General features: G+C 42.8%; 1 protein-coding gene across 1 annotated transcript in view; it reads right to left on the reverse strand.

Moving 5' to 3' along the window:
- Positions 1 to 20,725: 20,725 nt before the first annotated feature.
- The window catches only part of LOC134202238 (glycoprotein 3-alpha-L-fucosyltransferase A-like), a 43,647-nt gene continuing 41,982 nt past the window's right edge, over positions 20,726 to 22,390 (reverse strand). The window contains exon 5 of the mRNA XM_062677274.1: positions 20,726 to 20,954. Coding sequence (XP_062533258.1) covers positions 20,726 to 20,954 — 229 coding nt within the window. The remainder of the gene's footprint in view (positions 20,955 to 22,390) is intronic.

A 22,390-nucleotide genomic window follows, 5' to 3' on the forward strand; every position in this document is an offset into this window, starting at 1 on the left:
GTCTATGAAACGAAGTTGATTGACTAAATTGATTCGATACGATAACGTTGTTGGATCGAAACTGTATTTGTGTGTTTTTTCAAGCTGTTATTTTAAGGAATTGTTTTTGCTTTTGAACAAGATATTTAATGTAAAGTTTGACACGTTTAAATTTGGTTTACATACATTTTGATGCAACAATTTGCTTTTTTACAGCAATCAATCGAAACACCGTTTCTAACACCATTTTTATTTATATATTCTAATGTGCAACATGACAAAATTTTCAAAATAATTTATAATAACTCAAGCAAATTCAATTGACTAATATTTAATTAGTTACTATTTTGAAAGAGGAAAAGTTAAACCACATCTGCCACATGATAAATGAGGTATCTGTCAATTCCATTGCAATGATGAACGATGTATTCTAGTGTTTCCTCCGTCTTCAACGAACCTGGCGTCGGCACTTCGATGGCGCTTTCCAACGATGGTGCCGCTATCGTTGCTGGCATAGAAAATGATAGAGCGGTATCACCGGAATCAGCGGAATCTAGTCCCGATCATGCCACGCCAGAGCAAATAATGCAGGTTGCTACATCGTTTCCAGAGCATTCAAGTCAGGGTAAGTAACACATCTTATTAATACGAAACAGTATTCTGTTCATTCAATTTATTCTGACACAATCAGTTATTTTGTTCTAAAATATATGCATTCATCTTATAGATTACATTTCGCAACCGAATTTTGGTCGTGCTGATCGCGAATTCAACAAACGGTTCTTGGGGAATGCGTTCGGTGCTGTTTGCGATATATGCGACAGATTATGGTTTGCGAACGACTTAAAACCATTGACGCTAGCGGGTGCGGCAGTGTTAATCGACAGCGGATCGTTCCACTCGGTCGATGGATATTCCGCTTGTCAAACTTGCCGGAGTAACCTCAAAGAAGGAAAAGTACCATCGATGGCAAAATCGAATGGATTCACATTTCCGAACAAACCCTCGGGATTACCTCCACTAGATGTCATCACGGAACGATTGATTTCCCACGCCTAATCTTCATGCAGATTCGACGACTGCGCTTTGCGTCAGGCAGTTATTCCATTATCGGACAAGTCATCAACTGCCCTGTGGATGTTGCTGAAATGATCCGATCGCTTCCACGTCAGCTGGATGACGATCAGGCGTTCAATGTGTTCATCAAGAAGCATGCCATTCATAAGTCGTCATACTTGTCCGGATTCATGAAGAAGGCCACCGCTAAATCCTGGCTTACCTATTTGGTGAATACACCACTATATCGTCGGTACGGCGTTACTATCGATCAGGATGCCCTAGAAGGATTAGAGCCAGATAGACCAACAGCTCAAGTTGATCTGGAGATCATCTCAGGCGATAACGAGTCGGAGTTGTTACTTGGGCAACAAGAAACTCTCCTCTGGAATGAGGATATGTGCTTGGAAATCGCGCCTGCACAACACAAGGTTCCTCTGTCGATTATATATGACGAGCACGCCGAAGAACTTGCATTTCCTGCCATATATTATGGCCACCCTCGAATTCAAATCAGGTGTGAGAGTGACCATTTTTATGATAGCGTCAAGTGAAACTCGCCGCCAGGATAGACGTGGGCAAAACCTCGCCATTTGCTGTACATGGCAATGAAGGTACTTCGCTTGAGAGTTTCCGAAGGCTTGCAATGCACTTTTAAGTGCATGGGGACTGCAAACATTACACGTGCCAACCTCAATGTCCGAGACTTCATGGAGCAATGCATAGAGCGAGATCTGTCCTTTCTTAAGTCGATTCCGACCTCTGTGCAGTATTGGCAGCAGCGGAAGAAGGATTTGTTTGCCATGATGCGGCAGTTAGGAAAGCCAACGATGTTCCTCACGCTTAGCGCAAATGAGATGAAGTGGCCCCACTTGCTTAAACTCCTGCATCGGCTGTGTTCCTTAAGCGATCTATGAATGAACTATGGACGAATCCGTTCAATCCATGGATAGCAAGCCATCTCTGCTCCAACATGGATCTGCAGTTCATTCTAGACGAGTACTCCTGCGCGGCGTACGTAGTTGAATATGTTAATAAAACCAACCGTGGTCTCAGCTGCCTACAACGTGATCTCATCAAACTGCAAGAAGAGTTTCCCGATCTGGATTTCACCGCGCTGTTGAAGAAGATTAGTATTAAACTTCTAAATTCGGTAGAAATGTCCGCCCAAGAGGCAGCTTGGTATCTGTTGCGTCAACCGATGTCCGAAGGAAGCTGTGCGACGCAGTTTATTCCAACAATGTGGCCCCACGAGCGCATCAAGTCCCGGAAACAAAACAAGCGCATGGATGAAGAAGGTATCTCCGATGATTCGACTGAAGTATGGACGCTGAACATTGTTCAGAAGTACGAGGCACGTAATGATTTGGATGATCTGTGTCTAGCTGATTTTGCAGCCTATTATACCAAGGAGCGGAGTAGCAGCAATACATACAAAGCTCGTGCTGTTCCTCGTGTACTGCAATGGGTCGGTTATGACATGTCGAAACTGTCGGAGTACAAACGTGAAATGGTGTTACTTGTTGTACCTGTTTGTAACGAGATGTGCGATATACTAGACCAAAACAACTTCTTGCAACTCTATGACCAACACGAATCATCCATTCTCGCGAAGCGAAAAGAGTACGATTGCAACTTGAATCTAGAGCACATTATTGAGGAGTACCTGCAAATATGCGATGAAGATGAGCCAGCCGCACAAGAGACGGTAGCAACGGAGAAGCGCAACGAATGCACAAGAACGATCGCCATGGAGCCCAACAATGACGACATCCGCATATTGCCAGCCAATGCTTTATCAGCCGTCATAAAACAAAGAACATCGGTGATGAGTAAGCAAGATTACTGTGCCATGGTACGAAAAACAAATTCAGAGCAGCGAGATCTAATATTACAGGTTATCGACAACCTGCATTGTTTTGACGACAGTAGAAAACCACTGCAGCTGTTCTTCACCGGACCGGCAGGGTGCGGCAAAACGTTCACGCTTCACATTCTGATGGAGACGTATAATCGTTTTAGCCAAGCTCACAACTCGCAAAATAATGCCTATGTTGCCTGTGCATCCACTGGAAAGGCCGCTGTGGCTATTGGAGGAACAACTGTGCATTCGGCGTTCCACATAACCATGGATCGGAGGCATCAAGGAAAGCTTGGGTTTGAATTGCTACAACTGTATCGGCATTCATTTGTAAACATCAAGCTGATCATTATTGATGAAGTCAGCATGATAGGTGCAAACATTCTCAATACAGTTCATGCACGACTTCAAAGCATTACAGGCGATTATGATCTTCCATTCGGTGGAAAGGCCGTAATTTTATGTGGAGATTTCCGACAGCTTCCCCGGTGAATGCCAAACCTGCCTACAAACCCGCGAGCAACTCCATTGGTGGTGCAGCATTGTGGCAAGCCCTGCAATATTTCCCCTTACGTCAAGTGATGCGACAAACTGATGTTGAGTTTTCCTCGATACTCACGAAAATCGGAAATGGCGACCGGTTGTCTGACGACGAGACGAAACTCATCGAAAGCAGGTTCCGCACAGTTGAATGGTGTAAAGAGAATATCCCAAACGCAATTCGCTTATATCATCGCAACTGTGCTGTTGACGCTTATAACCACGATGCTTTAAGCAATCGGGATGGATTGGATTACACTGCCGAGGATGTAATCACCGGATATCAAGATGCTGCTCAGCTGGCAAGTGCTCGTACCAAGCTGTACAAAATGAGTGTCGCTGAAACAGGATGTCTTCCATATCTTTTACGATTGGTCATTGGGATGTCGTACATGATAACGACCAACGTAGAAGTAGAAGACGGTATCGTAAATGGGGCAATTGGTGAACTCAAGTACATTGAACACACCGACGACGATCCTCAGCAGTTACCGTTTTCTGCCAGGTCTGGTTCAAGTTTGAAAATGACGCTGTTGGAGTTAAACTTCGGGTGAAATCCAGGCCAGTTGTGTTTTCCAAACCTGGCGTGCTGCAGCAGGATTGGACTCCAATTGGCAAGCGATCCACTAACATTAAACTGAGCAGCGCAATCAAATGCAAGCGGATACAGTTTCCCGTCGTCAGTGCTTGTGCGTTGACAATCCACAAATCGCAAGGAGGTACGTTTGCTGAAATTGTTGTGGACTATGACAAAGGTCAGGACCAGCAGCTCGTGTACGTTGCCTTGTCACGTGTAAGCTCACTACAAGGGCTTTTACTTGACAAACTCCACCAATTCCTTCATCTTTCATCATGGAAAAGGCAGCAACACTCCCAAAATGAAAGACCTCCGAGATGAGATGCGACGACTGGAAAGCCATAAGCCAGTGACGATCAGTGATGAGCTTAACACATTTTGAAAAATTCCGATCACTCAGCGGTTTTGATGAGTCTTAACGTCCAAAGCCTCAACGCACATTCGAAAGACGTGTCCACTGACCATGTTATGACTCGAGCTGATTTCTTGGCACTCAGCGAGACATGGATGGACAATAGTGCTTCCTTGGAAGTCGAAGGTAGGTTAAATCATCAAATTGTTTGATTTTTAAATTCTAAGTTACATTATTTTAATATAGGTTACAGATGCATAACCCAATCCAAAAGGGAGAACGTGAGAGCAGGAGGTGTAGCAATTTACCAGAAGGAATCGTTATCACCAGCGGTGTCTCACACCATCGAGAAGGTGAGTGAACTGCATGATCCCATTCTCTTGGAATCGGACAGTTATGGTGATGTTTGCGCTGCAAAAATAGCCGTCGATGAGCACACGATCATTCTATTCTGTGTATATGTGTCGCCAAACACCACGTTGAAACACGTGAAAGCTTTTATGGCCAGAAACCTGTTCCACCACCTGAATGCTCCAATCATTGTGACGGGAGATTTCAATGTTGACATTGCGAAAGAGGAGAACATTAGTTTCGTTCAGTTCATGAAGGACGCATTGGGATTGGACCTCGTCTCAAATCCCAGGCAACCAACAACATTGGGTGGAACGTATAGATTTGATATTTGCCAGGAAAACACCTGACCTGCCAACGAAACTATTCGTCACCTACTTCATCATATCATCGTCCCATGTTCACATTGTTGTCTGCTGTCAGCCGATGATGCTTTGAATGCGCTGAAAACCGGCACGCAGCCTAATGTCTTGTTACTTGACGGATTCGGCAATTCTTTGGTTGAACTACATTTCGTTCCGGTAGCAGCAACAACCGCATCAGTACACAAACTCTTCTTTCCGCAGTCGGGTCATCTTTGCCGGTTGAGGGCTTCGGCTTTCCTCCGGTTGAGCTCTGTCTCGTTCTGCCATAACAGACCGAACCTGTTGGTTTGGAGTCTCGTATCTCTAGCAATCGTCGCAGAGATCCTCCGGAAGTTTCCGATATTCAGGTAATTAAACCAAACGGCGAAGATTTACGAAACCATTTGTCATTTCGATTCACTTATTTTGTTTACAGAACACAGCAATGATGGTCTTCGTACCTGCTTCCTGTTACTTGGAGGATTCGGCATTGCTCTGGTTGAATTCCCTCTCGTTCCCGTAGCAGCAACCATCGCATCACTACACAAACTCTTCTTTCCGCAGTCAGGTCATCTTTGCCGGTTGAGGGCTACGGCTTTCCTCCGGTTGAGCTCTGTCTCGTTCTGCCATAACAGACCGAACCTGTTGGTTTGGAGTCTCGTATCTCTAGCAATCGTCGCAGAGGGTCCTCCGGAAGTTTCCGTTATTCAGGTAATTAAACTAAACGGCGAAGATTTACGAAACCATTTGTCATTTCGATTCACTTATTTTGATTACAGAACACACCAATGATGGTCTTCGTACCTGCTTCCTGTTACTTGGAGGATTCGGCATTGCTCTGGTTATTTCCTTCTCGTTCCGGTAGCAGCAACCATCGCATTACTACACAAACTCTTCTTTCCGCAGTCGGGTCATCTTTGCCGGTTGAGGGCTTCGGCTTTCCTCCGGTTAAGCTCTGTGTCGTTCTGACATTTCAGACCGAATCTGTTGGTTTGAAGCCTCGTATCTCTAGCCCTCATCGCAGAGATCCTCCGGAAGTTTCCGATATTCAGGTAATTAAACCAAACGGCGAAGACTTACGAAACCATTTGTTATTTGGATTTACATATTTTGATTACAGAACACACCAATGATGGTCTTCGTACCTGCTTCCTGTTACTTGGAGGATTCGGCATTGCTCTGGTTGAATTCCTTCTCGTTCCGGTAGCAGCAACCACCGCATCACTACACAAACTATTATTTCCGCAGTCGGGTCATCTTTGCCGGTTGAGGGCTTCGGCTTTCCTCCGGTTGAGCTCTGTCTCGTTCTGCCATAACAGACCGAACCTGTTGGTTTGGAGTCTCGTATCTCTAGCAATCGTCGCAGAGATCCTCCGGAAGTTTCCGATATTCAGGTAATTAAACCAAACGGCGAAGATTTACGAAACCATTTGTCATTTCGATTCACTTATTTTGTTTACAGAACACACCAATGATGGTCTTCGTACCTGCTTCCTGTTACTTGGAGGATTCGGCATTGCTCTGGTTGAATTCCCTCTCGTTCCCGTAGCAGCAACCATCGCATCACTACACAAACTCTTCTTTCCGCAGTCGGGTCATCTTTGCCGGTTGAGGGCTACGGCTTTCCTCCGGCTGAGCTCTGTCTCGTTCTGCCATAACAGACCGAACCTGTTGGTTTGGAGTCTCGTATCTCTAGCAATCGTCGCAGAGGTCCTCCGGAAGTTTCCGATATTCAGGTAATTAAACTAAACGGCGAAGATTTACAAAACCATTTGTCATTTCGATTCACTTATTTTGATTACAGAACACACCAATGATGGTCTTCGTACCTGCTTCCTGTTACTTGGAGGATTCGGCATTGCTCTGGTTGAATTCCTTCTCGTTCCGGTAGCAGCAACCACCGCAGCACTACACAAACTCTTATTTCCGCAGTCGGGTCATCTTTGCCGGTTGAGGGCTTCGGCTTTCCTCCGGTTGAGCTCTGTCTCGTTCTGCCAAAACAGACCGAACCTGTTGGTTTGGAGTCTCGTATCTCTAGCAATCGTCGCAGAGATCCTCCGGAAGTTTCCGATATTCAGGTAATTAAACCAAACGGCGAAGATTTACGAAACCATTTGTCATTTCGATTCACTTATTTTGTTTACAGAACACACCAATGATGGTCTTCGTACCTGCTTCCCTGTTACTTGGAGGATTCGGCATTGCTCTGGTTGAATTCCCTCTCGTTCCTGTAGCAGCAACCATCGCATCACTACACAAACTCTTCTTTCCGCCAGTCGGGTCATCTTTGCCGGTTGAGGGCTACGGCTTTCCTCCGGTTGAGCTCTGTCTCGTTCTGCCATAACAGACCGAACCTGTTGGTTTGGAGTCTCGTATCTCTAGCAATCGTCGCAGAGGTCCTCCGGAAGTTTCCGATATTCAGGTAATTAAACTAAACGGCGAAGATTTACAAAACCATTTGTCATTTCTGATTCACTTATTTTGATTACAGAACACATCAATGATGATCTTCTAACCTGCTGTCTTGTTACTTGAAGGATTCGGCATTTCTCTGGTTGAAATCTTTCTCGTTCCGGTATCCGGCATCAACCATTAGCATCCCTAAACAAACTCCGCAGTCGGGTCATCTTTACCAGTTGTGGGCTTCAGCTTTCCTCCGGTTCAGCTCTGTCTCGTTCTGCCATAACAGACCGAACCTGTTGGTTTGGAGTCTCGTATCTCTAGCAATCGTCGCAGACAGGGCCGGATTTATGGGGGGCCGGGGGGGGCCGTGGCCCCGGGCCCCCACAAATCTCATGTACCAAAACCAACCTTTTTTTGTACATTTTGGGGCCCCCACATACCGTCGGCCCTGGGCCCCCTTCCGGCTAAATCCGGTCCTGGTCGCAGAGATCCTCCGGAAGTTTCCGATATTCAGGTAATTAAACCGAACGGCGAAGATTTACGAAACCATTTGTCATTTCGATTCACTTATTTTGTTTACAGAACACACCAATGATGGTCTTCGTACCTGCTTCCTGTTACTTGGAGGATTCGGCATTGCTCTGGTTGAATTCCTTCTCGTTCCGGTAGCAGCAACCACCGCAGCATTACACAAACTCTTATTTCCGCAGTCGGGTCATCTTTGCCGGTTGAGGGCTTCGGCTTACCTCCGGTTGAGCTCTGTCTCGTTCTGCCATAACAGACCGAACCTGTTGGTTTGGAGTCTCGTATCTCTAGCAATCGTCGCAGAGATCCTCCGGAAGTTTCCGATATTCAGGTAATTAAACCAAACGGCGAAGATTTACGAAACCATTTGTCATTTCGATTCACTTATTTTGTTTACAGAACACACCAATGATGGTCTTCGTACCTGCTTCCTGTTACTTGGAGGATTCGGCATTGCTCTGGTTGAATTCCTTCTCGTTCCGGTAGCAGCAACCACCGCAGCACTACACAAACTCTTATTTCCGCAGTCGGGTCATCTTTGCCGGTTGAGGGCTTCGGCTTTCCTCCGGTTGAGCTCTGTCTCGTTCTGCCATAACAGACCGAACCTGTTGGTTTGAGTCTCGTATCTCTAGCAATCGTCGCAGAGATCCTCCGGAAGTTTCCGATATTCAGGTAATTAAACCGAACGGCGAAGATTTACGAAACCATTTGTCATTTCGATTCACTTATTTTGTTTACAGAACACACCAATGATGGTCTTCGTACCTGCTTCCTGTTACTTGGAGGATTCGGCATTGCTCTGGTTGAACTCCTTCTCGTTCCGGTAGCAGCAACCACCGCATCACTACACAAACACTTCTTTCCGCAGTCGGGTCATCTTTGCCAGTTGAGGGCTTCGGATTTCCTCCGGTTGAGCTCTATCTCGTTCTGCCATAACAGACCGAATCTGTTGGTTTGGAGTCTCATATCTCTGGCCCTCGTCGCAGAGATCCTCTGAGGGTTTACCAACTTCAGGTAATTAAACCTAACGGCGAAGACATCCGAAAACATTTGTTATTTCGATTCCTTTATTTTAATTACAGAACACACTAATGATGATGATCTTCGTACATGCTTTCGTGTTAATTGGAGGATTCGGTATTTCTCTGGTTGAACTCCTCGTTCCGATCGCAGCATCACTGCACAAACTCTTCTTTTTGCAGTCGGGTCATCTTTGCCGGTTAAGTGCTTCGACATTCCTCTGGTTCAGCTCTGTCTCATTTTGACATCAACGACCAAATTTAACGACTCTGGCTTTCTTCCGGTTTCACTCGTCAGGGACTACTGGAAGTTCCCGATCTTCCGGTGGTCAAGCTTAATGTGAAAACTCACTAAATCCATAATTGTTTCATTTCAACTTCTCTCATTACAGAACCCACCAATTAGCATTATCCCGCTTGTTTGTCATCATTTATTGACCCGGATACCTCATATTAATGATACTTCGTTGACAAATCCAAAATGGATAACTTATCTATTGTTCTTATTTACGTTTACAGAGCATTCATCGAAGGCAGAAAACTTCTTATTACCCAATTTTAATGGCATTCGTACGATAATCTCATAAATGGAAATTAATAGAGAATAATTTTACCTTGTTTCTTTATTTATTTACAGAAGCTCATCTATCAAATGTTAACAGGATCTATCAAATGAAGCAAGAGAAATGGACTTCAGCATCCACTAGAAATAACCGGAATTCACAGATTCCCATCGAAACCATAAACAAACGGCTCTTATCAGGGCCACCAATAATTGATGAGGAAGAAAGAGCTTGTACGAGAGTGAAATATCAAATAACACAAACTATGATGACAAATACCATCCATTTCGTATAGCTACGTAGTTCAACGTCACCTTTGCGTATAACCCGATTGGGCTGGACCTTGGAGTTTTTATTTCATTTTTTTATTTTCTTCCTTCCTTGAAATCGATCTCACATTCCCGAAGAGGGAGAGAGGTAAACAACAGAACTCACATCACCCAGTGCGCCACGAATATGAAATTCACCACAGTCAAATGTACACATTCACCCAGCAAATGACAAAAAATCACCACGCTTTTATATGGGCCACTCACATTCATGCAGTAACGCACGAACTGAGCAGCCTGTCAGAGCGACTTCTGTTGGGTTGAATGGTTGGTGCTGGAATGATTTTTTGACTGCCCCATAGTCGCACTCACGACGGCGGCGATGAGATTTACCGTAGAATATGCTGAGATCCACGTATTTCACTGCATTGACTTTGACATATTTCAACCTATTTGGCCTGCACAAACTGATAGTCAGAATCTGGGAAACCGAACAGCTACCAGAGGAGTGGAAGGAAGGGGTTATATGTCCCATCTACAAGAAAGGCTACAAACTGGAGTGTGAGAACCTTCCAGCGATCACCATCCTTAATGCCGCCTACAAAGTGATATCCCAGATCTTTTTCCGCTGTCTATCAAGAATAGTGAATGAGTTCGTGGAAAGTAATCAAGCCGGCTTCGTGAACGGCCGCTCGACGACGGATCAGAACTTTACTGTACGACAAATTCTTAAAAATGCCGTGAATACCAGGTCCCAACGCACCATCTGTTCGTTGATTTCAAGGCGGCATACGACAGTATAGACCGCTTAGAGCTATGGAAAATTATGGACGAGAACAGCTTCCTGGGAAGCTTACCAGACTGATCAAAGCAACGGTGGATGGTGTAGCAAAACTGTGCAGAAGATCTCGGGCGAACACTCCAGTTCGTTCGAATCGCGCCGGGGACTAAGACAAGGTGATGGACTTTCGTGCCTGTTGTTCAACATTGCGCTAGAAGGTGTCATGCGGAGAGCCGGGTGTAACAGCCGGGGTACGATTTTCAACAGATCCAGTCAATTTATTTGCTTCGCGGATGACATGGACATTGTCGGCCGAACATTTGCAAAGGTGGCAGAACTGTACACCCACCTGAAACGTGAAACAAAAAAAGTTGGACTGGTGGTGAATGCGTCAAAGACAAAGTACATGCTTGTGGGTGGAACCGAGCACGACAGGGCCCGCCTGGGAAGCAGTGCTACGATAGACGGGGATACCTTCGAGGTGGTCGAGGAATTCGTCTGCCTCGGATCCTTGCTAACGGCTGATAACAATATCAGTCGTGAAATACGAAGGCGCACCATCTGTGGAAGTCGGGCCTACTACGGGCTCCAGAAGAAACTACGAAAAAGATTCGCCACCGCACCAAATGTGTCATGTACAAGACGCTTATAAGACCGGTTGTCCTCTACGGACATGAAACATGGACAATGTTCGAGGAGGACTTGCAAGCACTCGGAGTATTCGAGAGACGGGTGCTTAGGACCATCTTGGCGGTGTGTGGCGGCGAAGAATGAACCATGAGCTCGCCCAACTCTACGGCGAACCCAGTATCCAGAAGGTAGCTAAAGCCGGAAGGGTACGATGGGCAGGACATGTTGCAAGAATGCCGGACAGCAACCCTGCAAAGATGGTGTTCGCTTCCGATCCGACAGGTACGAGACGACGTGGAGCGCAGCGAGCGAGATGGGCAGACCAGGTGCAGAACGACTTGGCGAGCGTGGGGCGTATCCGAGGATGGAGAGATGCGGCCTCGAACCGTGTATTGTGGCGTCAAATTGTTGATTCAGCAGGTACGATTTTAGCTTATATGGGGATAATTCATTCAACTTTTGGACAAACATCTTGACTCGAGCTTCCCGATTTGAACCCTCTAACTTTTGTTTGGTCCTTTATGTTAAAGCTGTACGAATACAAAGTCAGTAACTTGGACCAGTTCAAGACGTAATTCTCAAAATCTGGAACAATGCCCATCAGACCGTTGCCCCGCTTGCGATGGTTTTAGAAACGTTTGAAGCTCGTGAAGAAGTATAAAATGAAATCATTCCTAAAGAAATGTTACAAACGTTCTGTAAACAATACTTCAATGAAATGCAACCGAGGAAAAAATAATTTAATCTCAATTTTAAACATTTTTTGAAAGTGTATTCGAACTTATTGAACACCCTGTATACTAACGTAGTGCTACAAATCGAAAGCGCATGCCACTTTGGCTACAGTTGCCCCAGTATTGTCCAAAAAGTTTTGGTTAATTATGTCGCTATACTGATGGAATTTGTGAAATAAATTCCTGGACATATGTGGTATCCATTCATCTGATGTGCGAAAGCGGTATGTTCATTCAGAAAACTCTTTTTGGGCAAAGATAAAACTCTAGCACAGCCAGCCTGCATAAGTCAACGAAACATGGCTGCTAAAAACCAGTCAAAGTGATTTTACGCAAGATAATTGCTTTTAATAATTTTACGAAGTGTATAAATCTAGAGTTATGAAGCAAATATATGTTTGTATTGATTAATTTGGGTGATGAGTCCATGTTACATCCAGGGCCAACTACCGCCGGTTACCTATATCCTATCCTTACAGATTTCGTCTAAGCCTCCTTATTATATGGCGACCCATTTCCATCCACGTTTTCGAACATCTATTGTTATCGTATTTGATGGCTTTTATGTTGCTCGGCTTAAAGGCCGTTCGAATTATAATTTTAGACATCATCTGGCTATCTTTTATAAACACAACACGCTTCACGATAGAGCAGTACATTCGAATTTTTTGCGTGGACCACGTTGGGTCTCAAATATTTCGAAACTTCGCAAAGCTCCACCTTTCTGACTAATGGTTCCAGTTCAATGTTTTCGTGTTCATTAGCGAAATCAGAGGCGTCTAGATGTTCCACAACAATAAACTGCCAAAGCAGCTCAAGGTATGGTACACGCCCAGACAACCAGAATGCATGCCAACAGTGTTTTCTGTTATGCGATGCCTATACACAATTTTCATCGCACCAGTCGCGAAAACGCTTTTACGTAACAAAAGTGGAGGCGATATATGTGTATTTTTATGCGACGTTGCACGGTAGTATATGATTTCACGATTTTATGCGAATTCGTTCGTTATACATTGCGATTAGTTTGTGATAACAAACTCTTTTAAAGATAAGAATTTCATTTGAGTTTGTTTGCAGGAATATGCGATGACAACAAATTAAACTGGGATTAACTCGTAAAATAGCCTACTATGCGGGAAAATTCATAAATAAACTGATGAGCTTCGCATCACAATGCGATTTTGATGAAATGTAGTCGTAAATGATTTCATTCGTACATTCTTGCTGATGTGTTTGTCGGTCAATCGCACCATGAAGATGATCCTTGCCTCATTAGGGACTACCGAATGAGGTCAGCCAAGCACTGACCCTTTGAAAATTCCTTGCATCCCTGGCCGCCAAACAGATTTTGAGATTCACACAGACAAACAGCATGGGTCACCTCCGCCGACTGCCGATCGACCTTGGGACCTCTTTGATTTCCTGCTTCGTTGGCTACTTTTGAAGAATGCTGGCTAAGAGCTTGAGAAGCTGTTCAAGTGATCGAACCACATTTCAGCTTTCCAAGTCAGTGAGTTATGAGGCGATAATCTTCGTTTTTGCAGCCATCTTTTCTTCATCGGCCAGGATGTCCACCCACCCGCCTATCCTGTAGTGTATGCAGCAACGCTCGACTCCCTTACAGAGATACATTCTGTGACGGACTCGTCTTCACTCCTCTGATTCTTCCCATTCCTCAGCCTTTGATTCTATTTATTATTTATTCAGACTAAGGCGAAGTGGCCTGTGCAGGTTATAAGAGTCTTCTTCATTCGGCTCGGTCCATGGCTACAGTCGCCAACCATGCGGTCTGGAGGGTCCGCAAGTCATCTTCCACCTGATCGATCCACCTTGCCCGCTGCGCACCTCGCCTTCTTGTACCCGTCGGATCGTTGTCAAAACCATTTCACCGGGTTATTGTCCGACATTCTGGCTGCGTGCGCCCACCGCAGTCGTCCGATTTTCGCGGTGAGGATGTGGTTCTCCCACAGCTGATGCAACTCTGGTTCATTCGCCTCCTCCACGAGCCGTCCGCCATCTGCACCCCATAGATGGTACGCAGCACTTTCCTTTCGAAAACTCCGAGTGCGCGTTGGTCCTCCACGAGCATCGTCCAGTCTCTTCCGTGAGGACTGGTCTAATACGGTTATTAGATTGTCAGTTTGGTACGGCGCGAACTCTATTCGATCGGAGCGTCTTGCGGAGTCAAAGTATGTACGATTTCAACCTATACGTCTCCGAATTTCTCTGCTGTATCATTTTCGGCAGTCAAGTGAGCCCAAGTACACAATTCTTCTACCACCTCGATTTCGTCACCACCGATGCCACTCGCGTGGGTGGCTCACTTGTCTTCTCTTGAACCTCTTCCTATCATGTACTTCGTCTTCAACGTGTTGATGACTAGTCCGATCCGCTTGGCTTCCTCTTCAGTCTGATGTGAGCTCTCCATCTTCTCAAAGTTACGTGCCATAATATCTATGTCGTCGCGAAGCCAAATAGCTGGACTTATTGAAAATTTACCACTCGTGTAATCCTTGCTCTTCGTATTACCCTTCCAAAGCGATGTTGAATAGCAGAGAAGACCATCACCTTGCCTTCTCGGGTTCGAAGGACTCGAGAATGCCCTGAAACTCCAGCGCATCACCCGATCCATCGTCGCTTTGATCAACTGTGTCAGTTTATCCGAAAATCCATTTCCGTGCATTACCTGCCATAGCTGGTCCCGATCGATTATATCATGCGGCTTTGAAGTCGATGAATGTTATGTGTGGGCACGTTGTATTCGCGGCACTTCTGCTACTTGGCGAATGGCGAACACCTGGTCCGTGGTGGAGCGTTCGCCCATAACCCGCCTGGTACTACCCCACGAACTCCCTTGCAATTGGTGCTTTGATTCTACGCTCCTCAATCTTCAGTAGGGTTACATCTAATCCATTCTATTCGCTGAGTGCGCAGCTCATCGAAGATGATCTCGTCAGTTTCAATAATGCCACCTTCCAGAACATCCACTATCTGAGTTTCATATTCTTCAACGAACGATCTCTTCACAGCTGTATCTTTTAATCAATCTATGATGAATCGACGAGAGAATTCTCCTCCCACTGAATTCTGGAAATGCGTGGTCGGATCTTGCAAATTAAAAGATGATAGTCAAACGGATATCATCGCTGCGTTCATATGGACTTAAGAAGGCACCGTCTCCATTTTCAGGTGTTCCATTTCCAGAGGGCTAAATACTAGTCCTGACAACTAAAGCGGTTCTAGAGAATTCAAACGCTGTTGGCTGCCAACGGTAGAAGCGCAGGAGCTCCCGTCAACGATGATAAAGCCGCAATCACCGGCGATATCGGCAACTCTACGATTTTCACGATGCCTGATTAAAGCAAGGACTCCGTGGTACCAGAGAAAGACGCGACATGTCAGTCACTCACCGATCCAACTGATCGCTGAAACGTCGTTGGTTCGACCACTTAGAACAACTTCTTCGAGTTTTGACGACTTATCCTAATTCAGATATAGGAAGGTTAAAATTCTCGGACGGCAACAGGAGATTCTGCCCGATGATCATGTGAGAACCATACTGTCATGCATCATCCTGGAGTAGGTCAATGAATTTCAAGAGTCTCTCCATTTGGTACTGATTGACCATGGGGGCGTCCCTAGAAGCAAGGGAGGTCTAGAACAAATATAATCGTTAAATTTAAGGCAAGGTTGGATGTATTGTATCTCTTTTGTTGTTGCCCAAGAAATCGACGAAATCCACCCACCACCATAGAGCAATCGTACTACCTCGACTCATATGACGATACTACGTTCTAACGCAGGAGAAAACGGAATGATCTGGTTGAACGTTCCCCTCATCAACATCAACAACACGGAATTCTCCAACTCCAACTCCAGGTAGCCAGAAACAGTGAAGAAGGTTGAAAATCAAAGCCAGTCAACGTTAGGCGGCGGTCTGGTAATTCACCAAACCCCATACTCCTTTAACGTGAAATCTGTGATGTCATACGCCAGTGATACTTGGTATGTATTCCAGAGATCAGGATTTGCAATGTTCATCAACCGATGTCAACGTTTTACAGCTCGGACCTGGTGGCCTCACTACTGGATTCTGAATTTTGAGTTCCTATGGGGTCGTACACTATTACGTAAGCACTTATGGGGGAGGGGTCTTTCATTTTCTTAAGTGCCAAAAAAATAAAAAATATTTGTATATAAAAATCACAGGCGGGGAGGGGTTCGAAAATCCCAGAAAATTCCTTACGTAATAAGTGCACGACCCTATCGACGATACCATCGAAATATCATCACAAAATCGACGCAGGCCTGCCATCACTACGTAAGGCAGGCGAAATCTGCAAACAAGCCTGGAATCCGGCAGGACATCGCAGCAGAGACAGACCTAGGATCTCGGCGAAGAAACCATAACAGAGAAATAAATTAAGTCGATAGGAATCAGGGCCCAATTCAAGGATGGAGATGTTTAACGTTGGCCCTATGTCCCCAAAAAGTGCTCAGAACACAGAGTACCACATGTACATGGGGCTGAAAAGAAATCAATGTGCCATAGCCTACATATGTATTATTGTTCTTGATTGCTATTTTACAAAGCAATTGACATTTATTTTGAAACTGTTTGGAAGAGTTTTTATTTTATAAATCAATTGGAACTGTAAACTCTCAAAAGCAAGGTTATTTTCAGTGTATCGTATCTTTGCTTAGAGTAAGGTAAACGAAAATCTGCATTTGCCGACCATGAGCAGAATTGACCTCCTTACGACTATACGAAAACCCCGCAGCTCATCCGCGCGATTTCTTGTATGGGTGAGTTTAGCGTCCATTGCATCCTCTCTACGGTTTGTCGAGGTCGTATCCATAGAGCATTCCAATAATTTCAGGGTCGTGGGCATGCTGATATGGCATGCTTCAACGATTCTACTTCAGACGTCACCTAAGTATTCCGTATGATCCGGGAAGTCTGCATTTCCGAGGCTATGCCAGAACGTCTGAAACAGCCGATTCAAACAACACATCTGTGATTTCAGAGTATCTGACCATTGTCCCTATTGATTAATCAGTTTGAGTTTCGCCTTGACTTAAACAAAAGCTTATAACTCTAGCAGTACTTTAGTGTTATGGATTGTAGAAAATTTTGGTATTATGCATTCAACTTTACTTAGAGTAGTTCATCAAAAACCACCCGTAAAACAGAAATTTCTGGGAAAAATATTTTAAGCTCTTTTAGTAAAATGTATCAATATCTAAGACGAGTTTAGTACTCTCCATTCAATTCCACTACGTTTTCTACAAAATAATTCCAGTTTTTATTACCGTTTCGGGGCGACATTGGGCCTAGGGGTAAAGATTGGGCCAAAAACGAAAATGTTTCAACTCTAATATCTCAGAAACTGTTGCAATTTTGATGAAACACAAACGTTTCGAAATTATTTAAAATTTCAGAAATCACAAACAAATTCCAAGAACTAATTTTGCTCTGTACGATAATGCTTGGAATTTGGATGTAAACTATTGAGCGAATAGACCCGTATTAAAATAGTGTCATAATGCCCCACAAATCTATTACATAACTAGTTTTTAGATTAATGGATACCTGGTTATCATGTTACGATAATTTGTTGTTTTATCAATTTTATTAATATTTATATAACGGTACTGTTTTCAGCAACGAGCAATGCACGCAAAAAGGGGTGAGATTGGGCCAAGACCTTAAGTTGTTTTGCCTTACATAGTTGGTAAGAGCCGTAATAGAAGCAATTATTTTGAATAACGATTGAATCGTTTCATCGTCACTGCCGAACTATTTCGTTTTTTAATGTCACCCCTGAGGGTGAGAATGACCAATTTTGAAAACATATAACTTGAAGAATTTCCAAATTCATTTTTTTCCCAAACAGCGTAAATTTGTAATTCAAACTTGTACCAAACTGATTAAACTTGATTCCAATGTTAACTACTAAGCTAACATTTCTTGGAGCATACCACATTTTGGCCTAATGACACCCCTTGGCGTATATAAAGTTTTGCTAAATTCACTCGAGAAATATACATTTTTATTTTTTATTCCCCCCTCATTCCAAGACCTGTCGGACATAAAATAAATGTAATATTTGTATCTGCCTTATTCAGATTCTCATTTGCTGTTCTATCACAAATTCTACGAATTTCCCAAGATTTTTTTGTCGGAACTCTGAATAAGTAGAAACCTCTACACCAGGCCTTTGATGATACCTTGCATAATTCTTTTCGAAGCGGACCTTGCATACACGGAACATTTCGTTGTCAAAGACGCTGTTTTTTTTGTTTTTTATGGTGGTTACAATGTCAGCTGTTCCTGCATTTAATCTACACTGCGCTCATATTGACTTCCATGCTTTAATCATTTCATCATCACACAGACGTTCCTATGCGATGTTGCTCATGTGTCATGTTGGGACGTGTTGATAAAGAATGATTTTAGAACAAGATCCCGCCGATTTTTATCATTTCACTTTCAATATCTTATAATCGATTTAATTATAACCATCTATCTTTTCATAGGAATTGATAAAATATTGTATTTTCTATTACTTTATTTATTACCTTTATCACTTCGCTATTATCTTGATCATATCGGTATAATTATGTTTTTGTTTATACACTACATTATATCACTTTTACCTGTTTCCTACTTTACTCTTTCTTATTATGGCTAACTTTTTCTCGACGTTATCCGAGTATTAGAGTATTTTATAGTAAATTTTATTTAGTATTTGTATTAAATCTGGTTTGTTTTCAATTTATGTTTAAGCCAGTCGGATCGACAAATTTTGATCGTTGATATGCATATCACACTCATATATACTAGGGTGGCTCAAATTAGTATATGAACTTTTCAATTGATTGATGGACCCTCTTATTCGGTTCTATTTGATGCCCTGATGCTCTGGCAAAATTTCAAATCGTTAACATGGGCGTTGCTAAACTCGTTGAATTTTAATGCAAAATGTATGCAGAAACATCCAAAAACAATGAATTGCAGTTGGGCGACACAATTTACGATGAAGAACTATGATACTCATTCAGATCTTGAAGAATTTAATACAGAGTATTATGCAGAAAACCGCGAGAAGATAGAGTTTGCCCGGCTGTTATTAGTATTTCTCTGAAGTGGGTTTGAGCAAATTTTGTTTCTATTATGCCTTGAAAAAAATCACCCTACAACACTCCAGTAAAATGCTAATATCTTTCCCTAGTAAACTCTAATCTTCTCGCGTTTCACATAACTTTCTGTATTTATTTCTATATTAACTGAATGAGTATCTGTTCTTGATCGTAAATTGCCTTCAACTGCAAATCACTTTGATATTTCCGCATACATTTTTCATATAAACTTTCAAGAGTTTACCACCGCCAAACGTTAACCGATTGACTGAAATTTGTCCAGTGCATCAGAGCATCAAATAGGCGCAAGCCTAAAGGTCTGACGAATTAACAGCGTCCTCATTCTAACAATGAAACAGTCAATTTCACTTTGAACGAACAAATCACCACACTAACCACCGGAAAGTAGACCAAAATGAGCTTCAATCAATACAATCAGATCGTTCGAATCGTTTCCGAAAACTTTGATCAAATTTTCTTTTCCATACAAATTTGTTCGGGAGGTGCTTTACAGCTTAACTTAACAAGTCACCAAAATTAAATGTACATGACAATCATTAAATTTTGGTATCATGTTCATTAATATATTGTGAAATTAAAATACGAGTTTTGCGAAACGAACGAATTTTAGGTTTTATCCCGTGTGCATCGGTCCAACATCACTATACGAGGGATGAGATAATTATTTTCCCACTTTTGAACATTTAATGGTTTTGTGTTTTTTCAAGATCAAATAACCATTATTCTGTAATCAATTCCTCTATGTCAACTGAGGAACTCTATGTCCATAACTGGTACATTATCACTTAGTTTTGAAACTTGTTTTAAAATTTCTATATGCAAAAACCGAAAAGTTCATCTGTTTTCAAATCCTAAACTATCATATAACGTCCAAATATCAGCCATTTATTGAGAATATCGTAGAAAACAATTTATCGTGATATGACTAATTATAGCAAACTGGTACACCTGCCCTATAGTAACTTAAACATAGTATGTTTTCTTACTTGATGTTGAACTTGATTTAAGATTGAAAAACACCTATAATGATTTTAAAAAATCTCTTACTGGAAATTGGTGTAACACCACTAACACATCTGGCTGTTATGAGTTTCCTCCAACCTATCAATCATTATAATCCTATGTAGGTACTTCATGAAAAGCCAGACACTTGTTTGTCACTCTTATCACTAGACCGTAATAACCGCCAACACATTTTCAATGCCATCCAAACGCGTGGGTTGTGCAATTATTTCTAACATCACCTACTGTACTCACCTAAAGTGCATGCGTCAGTTGAACACGTCAGAACTTGACGTGCTGTGTTGTAGGGCATTCCAGAAAACCATCATGTAAATCTGTTGCGCTGACCGAGGCACGGCCGGCGAATGTAGTGTCTTTGTACAGAATCAAATCCGCCTGATGGCCTTTTCCCGTGCGGACGTAATACTGCACGTGGACACGGGGCATTTCGAATTCAGAACACCTCCGGCCAAGCTTTCACGTTCCACGGTCGTTGACCGGGAGGATCGTTTTCAGCTTACCCTTTCGCTTGATAGCCTCGTAGTTCGGTGGAACAAACATCAGCTGGTTGGTTATCCGATCGCTCCGAGATGTTTCGGAGAACAATCGTGCGATGCGTTTCGTTTTTCCGGTTGCGTCCACCGGTTTCGATAGCGTACCCCATTCGTTAAGTCATGGCCGCTCGCTGTGATGATCTCGTTCATGGCGTTCGCGATTGGTCGCCCGTTTCTTTGGACGTCCATTTGTCGTCGTCGGATCCGATAAGCCCAATCGATCGAGTACCTCAGTTGTTTGCGGGGCCTGTTAATGGTAGAACAGATTCATGTAATTATCTTGACTTTATCAGTTTCCAAATACCCAAAACACCTAATACCTATTAAATATCCCCGCTATGAAACTATACAGCTTTCATTTTTTTTGTCCTATTGGCGGTAGATGCTTTAATCTAAAAATGTCTTTTGAATAAGAAACTTACTGAACTATCTCAACGTTTGTATTGTGTGGTTTGACGAAGTAAAATTCTCATCTACAACGGGTTTATCAAAGTTCTAAAATCTACCGATGAATACGGTACTTTTCTATCAAGAAACTTAAAGTATCTTTTCTGGTATCGACGCTCTTATAATCTAAGTTGAAATATTCTCATTGCTGAGAACCACCAACCTCTTTCCCATCCAATGTAACACTACCCAACTACCTCATTCTTAGCATTATGTGATTGTTGTATATTTGGTAATCAGCGCGTTGAGACGGGTGAGACGACTTACTATTCAGCTCCCTGATGTTTTGGTATTGCAAGGTTCATTAGTCCCACCACGGCATCAAATAATTGATACGTTGTTTGCATTCCGCGAATATCCGTGCGCCATGGAAAAACAGAATGGAATTAGAATTTGATTATTGTCCGGAGGAATGCCATTCATAGCATAGTGGTTCTACGCCGTGTCTTGCAATGAGGTTGTTTTCATGGAAGGCAACTGCGTGGTGCGGTAGTCGAGTTTCGGAAAATCGATACCATTCTCAGCAGTAACATTCGTCGTATAATCAAAAGAATTATTAATAATCATTGGAGCAGAGAGCTAGTTATCACGATCGTAGCTGAAGTAAAAGTAGAGATAGAGTTTAGATTTGTTAGACTTTCTCAAGTTTGGATGATATCTAGTTCTCAGCTGGATTATTTTATTCTTCCGTAACATTTTTTATTGTAGCTTAATCATTATGAATATTATTTTTAGATAAGTGCTTTTTCTAGTGATCAGATAATGGAAAATTATAAAAGTAACCTATATAATTATACTGACTAACCATCATGATGCCAAAATTTTTCAACTCTATAAAATCCAGGAAAAAATAGCAAAGAATATAAATTTTACCATGATATTATATGAATAACAAAATAGCAAAATCTGATGTTAGTTCGTTTGATATAGTTTAAAATAACAAAAGTGATAACAGCATTGTTCGAGATCAAAATAACTCATTTTATATAATACAAATAACAAAAATTTGTCGAAAACAGAAATTTCAAAATCAGGTAATATTAAAACCAATTTTTCAACCCCAGGGCCAAATATGGGAACACATCTTCTCTGTGAGAAGACGATTAAATAGGGTTAGAAAGGAGTGTGAAAAGGTATATTGTTTAGAAAATGAATCTGTTAACTTCGAATCCCTGACTGATTTCAATCAATTTGTGACTGGGCCAGAGTAATGTGATGAAAAGAAGAAAGTTGCAT

Source organism: Armigeres subalbatus, unplaced genomic scaffold (assembly GCF_024139115.2).
Source record: "Armigeres subalbatus isolate Guangzhou_Male unplaced genomic scaffold, GZ_Asu_2 Contig1102, whole genome shotgun sequence".
Taxonomy (NCBI): domain Eukaryota; kingdom Metazoa; phylum Arthropoda; class Insecta; order Diptera; family Culicidae; genus Armigeres; species Armigeres subalbatus.